An 11,102-nucleotide genomic window follows, 5' to 3' on the forward strand; every position below is an offset into this window, starting at 1 on the left:
TGTTCAAATATTATACTTACAAAACTAATACAATATAGTATCATACATTGCGAAATGATGAATAACAACCATCCGAACAAGATGTCAAAAGGAGTAATTAATGCTATATTTTTTCCTTATTTATAATTTAGGAAATTTGTTGGGTCATTTGACTTCGGAAAACGTGTATGCCAAGATACGAGGAAAAAAGATTACGACAGTTACGCCCAATTGCAGAAATCTCTTGCAGAAAATCCCCCTTTTTTTTTCAACCAATTAAAACCTTCACTTTTATAAACCAAAAAAAAAAAAAAAAAAAACTTCCTGTTTTGGGATTTACCGAAAACCGACATTAAAAGCCTATAAAAAGCAACATACACCTCGTACTATGGAAAACAAAATCATAAACCAAATTGCATATTTTGCTACGTTCCACAGTTTCTTCACATTGTAAAAAGTTCTAAGAGTAATGGCACGAGGTAGAAACACGGAAAACACAGCCCATAAGCGGCAAAGAAGGGAGGAAGAAGAAGAAGAAGAAGAAGAAATCGGTAGTAAAAGAAGGGCAGCGTCACATTTTTTTGAGTTAGAAGCAGACGTTGACAGCGACGAGGAAGGAGAAGACGAAGAAGAAGAAGCAGAAGAAGGTTTCATTGACGATGATTCCAACGAAATAGACAATTCTTTCCTCCAACGACGTCATGTTATTCATCCACAAATTGGTGAAGACGAAGACGAGGAAGACATTGACGAATTTACACGTAGAATTGTAGAAAGATACGGAAGCAAATCGAGATATGAAGAAGAGAAAGATGCAACAGAGGTTCTTGACTTTTACCTACAATAAAAGATTCCAAGTTATGGATGGTTAAGTGTGCAGTTGGGCATGAGAGAGAAGTAGCTGCATATTTAATGCAGAAGCAAATTGACAAATCGTTTAAACTGCAAATTAAATCAGTAATTGCACTTGATCATCTCCAGAATTACATATACGTTGAAGCAGATAAAGAATCTCATGTTAGGGATGCATGTAGGGGGATGCGCAATATTTTCTTGAAAAATAAGATTGTAATGGTTCCAAACAAGGAGATGTCTGATGTGCTTACTGTGAAAAACAGAGAATCAGAATTTTCAAATGATTCTTGGGTGAGATTGAAGACTGGGAATTACAAAGGAGACCTTGCACAAGTTGTGAATGTGGATGATATTCGATGAAGAGTTACCGTGAAATTGATACCAAGAATTGATTTTCAGGCTTTGGTTAACAAATTTGAAGGTAATTTACCACTGGAAAATTCGAAGAAATTCTGTCCTCCACCGAGATATTGGAGTGCTAGTAAAGCCAAGCCATTGGGAATTCCAGTGAAGCGACAGAGAGATTTAGTTACTGGGGATTACTTTGATACAGTTAATGGCATGAAATTCAAAGATGGTTTTTTGTATAAACCAGTGTCCTTTAGGTCGATCAGTAACAATGTTAAGCCAACTCCGGATGATCTTGAGAAATTTCGCGGAGCTAGAGATGATGATAATGATACAGAAAGTTTATCTTTTTCTACACTGCTTGCAAAAAATCAGAAGAAAAAATATTTAAGGAAGGAGATCGAGTTGTTGTTCTCAATGGAGAACTGAAAACCATAAAAGGACGGGTTCTGAAAGTTGATGATGATATTGTTTACCTCAAATCAGATAGCATAGCTTTGCCTGAGAGTGTTGCAATCCACAGCAAAGATTTGACCAAGATATTTGAACTTGGATATCATGTTAAAGTTGTTTCTGGAATTAAGGAACGTGAAATTGGTACAATTACTTCAGCTAAAGGACATGTAGTAACTGTACTGCCCGAAAAATCTACTAACACATTCGATGTGTTGGCTGATCATAGCCAGGAAAGTTCTGAGGTTGCATATTGTACTAAAGATTATAACAACAAAAGTAGATATGGGGTTGTAACAATAACTAATTTCAGACCTCCACCTCCTAGGAAACGAGGCAGATTTGGAAGAGCAAGGCGTGATCCATTATTGAATATTCGAATTAAAATACGTCAAGGACCTTATAATGGGATGACTGGGACAGTTGTGGAAGTTAGAGGGAATAAAATGAGGATAGAATTGGAGGCTCAAATGAATTTTGTTTATGTTGATCGCGATTAAATTTATGAGAACGTGGAAATGGAGAATTCTAGTTGCATGGAAGAACGATATGGCCGAGGGGGTGAGACTCCTATGTACTGTCTAAGAACTCCACTTCGTCCATGGATGACTCCACCAAGAGATTCTCCTGCAACACCTATTCATGAAGGAATGAGAACACCAATGCGAAGTCGAGCATGGAATCCTCAGTAACTAATTGGACTAGCTTTAGCATTCTGTGAGCTTTTACTTATTTCTAGTTTTTTCTTAATGTAAATATATTTCGCCCTTACGTTTATTCTGAAGCATGGTATTTGATAGTTTGATATGCAAAGTTAGATTTATGATCTTTTTCAAGTCGTTTTGATTGTCTTGCTAGCTTCCTAAATGTACAATACTAATAGCTTTACAGTAATTGTCAGATCAATCTGATATCCAAATTATTCCAGTTCCTCAGTAGTAGACCCGACCATAAGTTAGATATGTTATGTTTGCAAACACAGAATTTTAATGTGTCATGATCATAAGTAAGAGGGATGGGATGGAAAGGAGGAACTTTTAATCCTCAAATTTAATGTGACAATTCAATTTTGACTAATTAATGTACTTGAGTTCTTTGTTTTTCTTCTCTTTATTTTCTGAAACAGTAGAACTAACTAAAGCAAGTAGTACAAAAGAAGAACAAAGGACTTACTAAGGACACATACTACAATCCCATATTTGCTATATTTTCTGCTACATAAAGTGTCAAATAGAATTTAATAAAGTATCTGAAGCCAACTGAATTAGATCAATTTCAAGGTGAAAGGCATGCTTGGAGATTACCGCTGATTAAGGTCGGGACAGAATTCGAAACTGCAATCTTCAGATCACTCCAAAAGTTCGTGAGTCCAAAACAGTATACATATGAGAGTGATAACGGAACAGTTCTAATGAATCTAAAGTAGTAATAGATGTGAAACTTTGATTTCTCATTCTAGAAGATGTCCTGTTTTTTACATACCCTCCACACACAGACCAACAGCAAATGTTTCACGGCAATTGGATTAACTACAGACACAAGACTTATTCACAAAGAGAAATCTACGACTTTAAGAAAATGAGAAGCTTTTCACACAGTATCTATACTAACAGTCTGAACAAGAGTGCTCAGACAACGCCCACAACAAAACATCTAAGCTACTGATGGCATGTCCAACCTGGTCAAATGTTTGATAACCTACTTTAAGCGCTTCTCCATAACATTGATGTGTATTCCTTTTCTTATCCAATGTATCCAAGTTCGCTAATATTATCTTCCAGCAAAATGCCAAATCTGAAACAAAGAGTAATTAGGCACTGATGATCGAATTGACCAAAAACATCCTTAAGTTGATAAAAGGAAAGCCCAGATGCTGAAATAGTAAATGTGATCAGGAAAAAGAAAAGAAAGAAACTGAAATAGTAAAAGGAAGGTAAATCATCATTTTGTCATCAACATTTGCATAAAATCACAACTATAATTTTATGTCGGTACCATAACCCCCTTCATTTGTTGAAAATTTGTGGCACTTTGCATTTCTCAAAACACCGGTGGGCTGTAATAGCACTACATAAGCAAATGAATAGCTAGAAACCAGAGTTTGGCAACATAAACTTTCTAAAGTACTGCAACAGGGTTTCGCGATTCTTCCAATCTGAAAACAACCGTAAAAAGACATGTGACACTCATATGACCACTCTCTCAAGTTTTTGGCAAAAATGTGGTGGAACGGCACTGTGTACTGATTTCGAAAACCTTTTAGTAGCAAAGTGTCACCTTGTAAATAATACAACACCGATCAAAGCATAGATAGATTATTCAACTCTACCAAATGCAATGGAACCATAATTATTAGAATCAAGGAGAGTTTACCCCTCACCTTGTATCAGGCAAAAAGTAATCTTTCCTACAGCTTGTTATGTCAAAGGACTCTAGCTTGTCAAGGATGAAAGGATAGCCGACTCGTTAGAAGTTATCCCATTTCGGTAATCTAGGCCCTTCTTCCCAATTGCACATATATGTACACGCATTTCATTATTCCCAATGAGCTCGAATATGCAGATATCTCCCATCTGGATGTCATTATCTCGGACAAATGCAGACCATCCTCCACAAAATGTGTGCAGTGTTTGTACCTTTACAGTGGGAATTGAATTTACAGTCCAACATTCTCCCTTCAAGTTATGAAGCACAATCTCCGTTCTGCATTTTGGGAGGTGTTCCATTGAGAACTGATATGGAACTTTCTGTGAAAGACGTAAAAGGCTAAGAACATGAATTTAAAGCAAAGAATAGTATGAGAAACACCTAAGGAACAAGTATCAACAGAAATGAAGAGAATGCCAAAGGTGTAATCTTTTCAAGACCAGAATAGTCAGTTGAGTGATAGAACAGCTTTTGTAAATATTCTGCTTTTTTTTTAAGTAAATAAAAAGGCTTTATTTACAGCACATCAAGGTAGTGTCAAAAGTATGTGCATTGAGCCATAAAACAGCTAGCCTCGCACCTTTTATCTCTTACCAAATAACCAGTTAAACCAGTTTTAATTTTCTCCTTCTTGAGCAATCTCAACTCAATTTCTAACCCTACATAGACTCGCATTACGAAGAAAAAAACCAGCCACCCAAGACCTTACTCAGAGGTTAGTAGAAAGAGAGAAATAAAGTGGTAGAAATCAGGTAGACCTTTGATACTTATAAACTTGTTCTAAAAGACTCAGGATTTTGACCTCATTATTTCACACCTCTTTGTTTCTACACGCGAGAAAGGAGAGAATCAGAAAGGGATCAAGTCTCCCAAGCATAAAAAATACAGGAATAGGTAGAAGAGAACAACAACTAGGTAATAATAAGACATAATCAAATGGGAAATGCAGCATGGAGTACATGAAGGTTAATACATAGATACATTTTAATAAGATCATATCTAAATGCAGTTGATCCAAACACATTAATGTTCCAAACCTGATTGCACTTGATCTTAGACCAGAAAAACCAGATACTGGCACCCACTACCAGTTTGAGTGTCCAGTCAAATCTTAATAAATAGCCTGGACACCACCAAGCCCAGCACGGTTACAAGGCTTGAGGAAAAGTGAAAAAAGTATTAGACATTCTGGTTACATATCCCATAACATATACTATGGGTTGTTACTATATCACAATATACACGATAATCTAACGCGTCTTATTCTTTAATTAGAGCTTGTAACAAGCTGAAATCTGACGGATTAACTATTATACGAATGAAACTGAGCTCAGTTTGATTACCATACAATGCAAGTGTTGACTTCAAGCTGGGCTAGAATAAGTTTTGCATGAACTCGATCTCGAGCTCGAGTTTGTTCATGAAAAGAGTAGAGATCAAGCTCGTTTAGCTTGAGTTCATTAATGTGAACAGTTGTATATTTAAAGTTGTGAAAGTCGTATAAAATGAAATCGCGTTAAACATTATGCAACGTCCCAATGGAATGAGTTTCATATCATTATAATGGATGGAGTATTTAAATATAAATTTCATCTAGATGCTTCTTAAGCAAAGTAACACAATTTTAGAGATAGGCCATATGAACATTATATTCTTTAAAAATCATTTATTTCGATGTACGCCCAATAGAATAGACACCACTAAATATATAATTACTCTTATAGGTTACAGACGAAAAAAAGGTATCACTAACAAGATTCACATCATTCACAAGGATGCCTGGAGCACCTACAACTTACAATTGCCGTGACTTGCTTATAAGCAAAAGTTGAGGTATAAGATTCACTCGGATTACAATTTTCTGATTTCTTTTGACTGTTGATTTTATGTTCTGTTAGAAGGGCCTTAACAAAAAGAATTATCTATTAGAAGGCAAAGAGGGTCAAATACCAAACGCATCAGCTCTATAAAGAGACAAAATTAGACGCTAAGTCCAGTGGACATTTAGTTTCTACATAGGAAATAATTATTCATGTCGGTAAACAAATTTTTGACATATATTAAACATTAGAGGAAAAATGAATAAACCAGACGGACAGAAAAGATTGGAACTACAACACTAAATAAAAAGATAAAACATGCAAAAAAGCTACTCACCAAAGTGTAAGAGCCACTAATGTTGAACTTTTTCATGATCCGCACAAAATGAGGGAAATTAGAAATGAAAGATTCAGCAGCTAATTTCTCTTCAGGTACTGATTTCATGGACATGCAGCCCTTGGTGAAAGAACCCTGTTTATCTTGAGAACTAGTAGGTTTCCTGATTTCTGTTCGAGCATGACAGTTAAAAAGATTCAATACAAGTGTAGTGTCAGGAAGGACAGCTAAAATAAGTTAGTTAACTTGATCTTTGACTGATAATGGAGCTCATGACTCTTTAAAATATTACCGGGTTTCTCTTTGTCATGAGCAGATCCTTTTTTATCATATGCCGTGGCCTTCGCTACCCGCTGTAAACAGCGATTAGAATTTGCTCCCGCTTTCCTGGACTTACATCCAGAAATTTTAGCATAATCAGCAACTTGTCCTTCATGAATTACCTTATTACTGTAATCATTTCCTTCCTTTTCCACCCTCAGAACACGCACGCGTAATTCACACTTGTGAACAAGCTCAAAGATGCAGACATCTCCCAAATCAATGTTATTGTCGCGAACAAAGGATAACCACCCTCCGCAAAAGGTATGTGATGTTTGTACTCTTGTAGTTGGGATTGAATTCACAGTCCAAGTTTTTCCTTTTAAATTATGAAGTAAAATCTTCACCTTGCATTTGGGAAGATGTTCCGTGGCAAACTGGTAAGGGATGTTCTGCCAAGAAAATATGAACGAGACCAACAAATCAAACGATGCAAGTGCAGGTGTGGTGAATAAGAATAAACTTGTCTAATCGCTGCAATACTAGTCTAACCAAAACATCAAATAAAGCCAATGTCTCCAGAGTGACTCATCTCCTAAGATGAAGCAAATCCAACATGTAAAAGCTTAGGCATACATTAAACCAATCACTAATGATACAGAAGGCTACAAAAGGCAACTGAATGCCGCACGTTTATTCATAAGGTTTTGAAGTTGCAGAAAGACATTACAAGAAATGTTATTTTAAGGAAAACGGAAGACCTACTCACCAGGGTGTATGAGCCACTGATGTTGAACCTCTTCATAACTTTCGTAAAGCTGGGGAAACTTGAAGTAAATGAACAGGCAACCTTATCCGCTTCTTGTGCAGACATCCACATATCTTCCTCGGAGGTATCATTGTCTATTTTCACCTCTACTTTAGATTCAAAATACCAATTACTATTCCAAATCTATAACTAAAAATTTTGTTATATAGTTGTTTGCTAACAGCTGAAATTTCATTGCCTTTACGAAAACAACAAAAAATCTAGTTAAGAGAATTGCAAGGCATAAATGTATACAAATGATGTGCATAGCAAGAAATATTACAAAGTCATAAAGATTCGGACCAACACATGAGGAAGTAAGTGTGAAGTGTCGAATCTCTAAACATTTAGCTTTTAGATGAGGCGGTTGCACAATTCAATGGGAAAAATTGTTGTTTACGAAGTGTCTATTCATGATTAAAAGGAACTGTAACATCAAGTTGGCTTGATTAAACTTATGGACAACTTAACAACACTTTCTAACTAGAAAATAGAACTGCCAACAATAAAAATAAAGAATAATCTAACCATTCACCTGGGTTGTTGCAGACAGCCCCTGCTTGAGATGGTACAGCAATAGTAACTGTATTATTTAACGCATCTCCAGCATTCTCTTCTGAAGGAATCTGAGTGCTTCTCATTTTCTTCGGAACACCTTCAACGATGCAATCTAATAAAGCTGAGTTTCCTCGGTCTCTTTTTCTCAAAGCAAGATTGTACAAATTTGTTGCTGCTTGACTGCAATCAGCGTTATAAGCAGCTTCTTTCTCACATGAACTTTCATCAAATGCTTGCACAGTGAAATGCAAATCACCATCATATCTGAAAACCAAAGAATCCCCAGTTTCGAGGCAGTGATCATTAACAAATGAAACCCATCCATTGTGGAAGAATAAACCGTCATCTCGCTGTATTAAGTCCACAGGCCAAGAATTTCCACTGGGACCCACCAAAAGTGCTGTTCCGGGAGCCCTTCCTTCCATATGTTTAATGAATTTTGATGGAATTTTCTGCAATAGAGAAATCAAAACAGTAAATGAACTTTGCAAGAGTTGATCAACCATGTCGTTCTAAGAGTTGATAACACTAAGTTCTTCATTATAACATGCATAGGCAAGCCGTTTCAAGAGCAATGTTACTCAAAACATTTATACAAAAGGGATACTGATCTCTATTACAAAACTTTTCATACTGCCTTGAAATAACCACGTGGAAAAAGTATCACACGCCTGGCCACATACTCCTCAGGAAGTTGCACACGTTAGCCTTGCGTAGCCCATTCATATGGACCCCGCCGCGCACCTATGCAGGGCCCTAAGCTAAGGCGCCTTATACTCTGAATACTAAGATCTCAGTTTAGAATAGATTATGAAGCTTGTTAAACTTAAAAGATGAATGTATCATTGTCTGATACGTATCACATCCAATACTCATATATATATGACATAATTGTTTCCTAAGTGAAGTAACTGCAGCTTAAAGTACTACTACCTCTGCCTGAAGGTGTTTGACTGAGCACGGTTTAAGAATGAACGGAAGACTTTCAAAACTTGTGGTCTAAAACAAGTCATAAATGCTTGCGTGGTTGTAAATCATTTCATTAAGGATAAAATGGTAAGTTTAAAGTTAAATTGTTACTACTAAATATAGAAACGAGTCAAAAAGAGTATCACATAAATTGGGACAGAGGGAATACTACTAAATTAGCACTTAAATGAAAAGCAATCCCAATGCAGCATTCACACTCATCATGCATTTGTAATGAGTAGTCCTTATAATTTCACTAAAGTTAGTATCTTTGATCCAAAAACAACATTCTTGGTCAACCCCTTTCTTCACAACACGTTTGCCCAATGCAGCAATAATACCAACAAACCCAACACAGGGAAAAAAAAATTAATCCTTTTCATATTCCAGCACAACATAGAGGAACCAAAAAAAAAAAATCAACAAACAAGAATGTTACCAACAAGTTGTGAAGCAAAAAGTAATACAGAAATGTGAACCAAAAGTTACCATTTTTTCAGAATTCATAGAAGGGTTAAAACCCACAAGAAAATGAGGCCTTTTTGCATCCCACATCTCTATATTAAGTCACTTCTTCACAATAAAAATTTGAAGTTAAAACCCTAAAGAACCCTACAAAATTTCTTCAACCCCATTTTCTTAGAATTTCATTTTTGAGAATTTGGGGATGTGAAATTAAGCAAATAAAATACACAGAAAGAAAAGAATTTTAGAAAGCAGATGTTGAAATTCGAGAAAAATGGAAATTAATTCACTCGTAAAAGAGAGAATTTTAGATGAAAAATAACAATTTCTGTACAGAGCAATGACACGAGCGCGGGTGAGTGAAATTCCTGTAATACCCTCTGAGATGAAGCGTGAGTTACACGCGGAACAAAATACTCGATTTTTTGCCTTGGTTGGAGGGCTGTGACGTGTGCGTGGAAAATAAGGCGCGTTGGTCAAGTGAAATATGTGATCCAAGAGTTGATAACACATGTGATGTTTTACGGATTAGATCCAAGTTACAATTGGGTCGTCCCAAGTTCCCCCTATATTTTTTATTTTATTTTTACAATTTTACTGGAAAAGAGAACATAATCCGAATGATTATTATACTAGGATTTAGATGATGATAATTCATTCATGCTAGTTATTTTATATTTTACTACTTCCTCCTTTCCAAAAAGATTGATACTTTTCGCTTTTCGAGAATCAAACTTTTTATTTTTACCGTGTGATTTAACGTAAAATCTTTTATTTTTCTAAATGAAATTTACATATTTAAAAATTACGTAAAAAGTACTATAAGTCATCGTAATTGATAATTTAAAATATTTAAAAAACGTATGAAAAAATTACGATCAAAGAACAACTCGTTTGATTCTCGAAAAGTGAAAAGTATCAATCTTTTGGGATGGAGGGAGTATAATTTATGCATTATTATTCCCCACCTAACTTGTCAAACGAACTAGATGACCCTTAATTTTTTTCGCATGATTTTTTGAGGGTCAAACTACACTTTTATTCTAAATTTGAATATATCTTTTTCATCATTTTCATGTGAGAGAAATTCTATAACCGGCTACTTGTGTGATCTTTAGATATCTCTTTCAATTTAAAAAAAAAAAAAAACAAATCAGTTTATATTAAATTTAGCTCTTGAAATTAGTCAAGTCAGATACAAGTGAAATGAGATAAACAAATTGGAATGAAAATAGCGGGAGTAGGGACAATGTGCTAATTTTATAGTATGTAAGCACCTACAATCAAACCTCTCTATAATGGCGTCATTTGTCCAAATTCTTTTTGACTGCTACGTACTGCAAGATGTTGTTATGAAAACATATAACACAACATAACATGAAAAGTCGATTTCGAAGTAAACTTGATTGTTATAGCGAAACGTTGTTATAGAGGAAATTGTTATAGAGAGGTCTGACTATACTTCATTTTTAACATAACTATATTGCAAATGACACAGAACTTAGCCTAATTTACTCCCTACAGGATAGCCCCTGATAAATTTATTTATTAGTTCAGAAAAATGCAAATGAAAAGAGAAGTCTAGACACTATAACTAATTAAAACTCATGGCAATAGATTTCTTATTTGTTTGTGTGCAATCAATTAGTTAGAACTTACAAGTCACAAACATCTCCTGACTTTGCCTTGTTACTTGGTAGAACCACAAGTATATAATAAGGTGTTCCCTGCATATAGCAGACTCGTATATATAAGATTAACAGAAAATGATTACCAGATGGACTTCTATGGTTGCATTTTTACGCAGTCCATTGCAGTAACA

General features: G+C 35.4%; 2 protein-coding genes across 9 annotated transcripts; one reads left to right on the forward strand and one right to left on the reverse strand.

Annotated features, from left to right (window-relative positions):
- The first annotated feature begins 448 nt into the window (after positions 1–448).
- LOC132034788 (putative transcription elongation factor SPT5 homolog 1) lies at positions 449–2,135 on the forward strand. Its single transcript, XM_059425148.1, has 4 exons — positions 449–802; positions 961–1,125; positions 1,234–1,522; positions 1,669–2,135. The coding sequence occupies exons 1-4, from the start codon at positions 449–451 to the stop codon at positions 2,133–2,135; spliced, it is 1,275 nt and encodes a 424-aa protein (XP_059281131.1).
- Positions 2,136–3,064: 929 nt separating this feature from the next.
- LOC132033317 (B3 domain-containing protein Os01g0723500-like) lies at positions 3,065–9,765 on the reverse strand. Of its 8 annotated transcripts, none has more exons than XR_009408708.1 (7): positions 9,305–9,372; positions 7,824–8,298; positions 7,250–7,398; positions 6,512–6,932; positions 6,220–6,389; positions 4,016–4,382; positions 3,065–3,409 (listed from the first exon to the last, which is right to left on the reverse strand). XR_009408708.1 is itself a non-coding variant. In XM_059423265.1 (6 exons), the coding sequence occupies exons 2-6, from the start codon at positions 8,269–8,271 to the stop codon at positions 4,068–4,070; spliced, it is 1,503 nt and encodes a 500-aa protein (XP_059279248.1). In that variant the 5' UTR covers positions 8,272–8,298; positions 9,682–9,765; the 3' UTR covers positions 3,537–4,067. The 8 variants fall into 8 exon arrangements, 5 of the variants coding, with proteins under 5 accessions (XP_059279248.1, XP_059279247.1, XP_059279246.1 ...); XR_009408707.1 differs by having other exon boundaries at positions 3,065–3,429; XR_009408706.1 differs by having other exon boundaries at positions 3,065–3,508.
- Positions 9,766–11,102: the final 1,337 nt, after the last annotated feature.

This window comes from Lycium ferocissimum, chromosome 10, assembly GCF_029784015.1.
Source record: "Lycium ferocissimum isolate CSIRO_LF1 chromosome 10, AGI_CSIRO_Lferr_CH_V1, whole genome shotgun sequence".
NCBI classification, from domain to species: Eukaryota; Viridiplantae; Streptophyta; class Magnoliopsida; order Solanales; family Solanaceae; genus Lycium; species Lycium ferocissimum.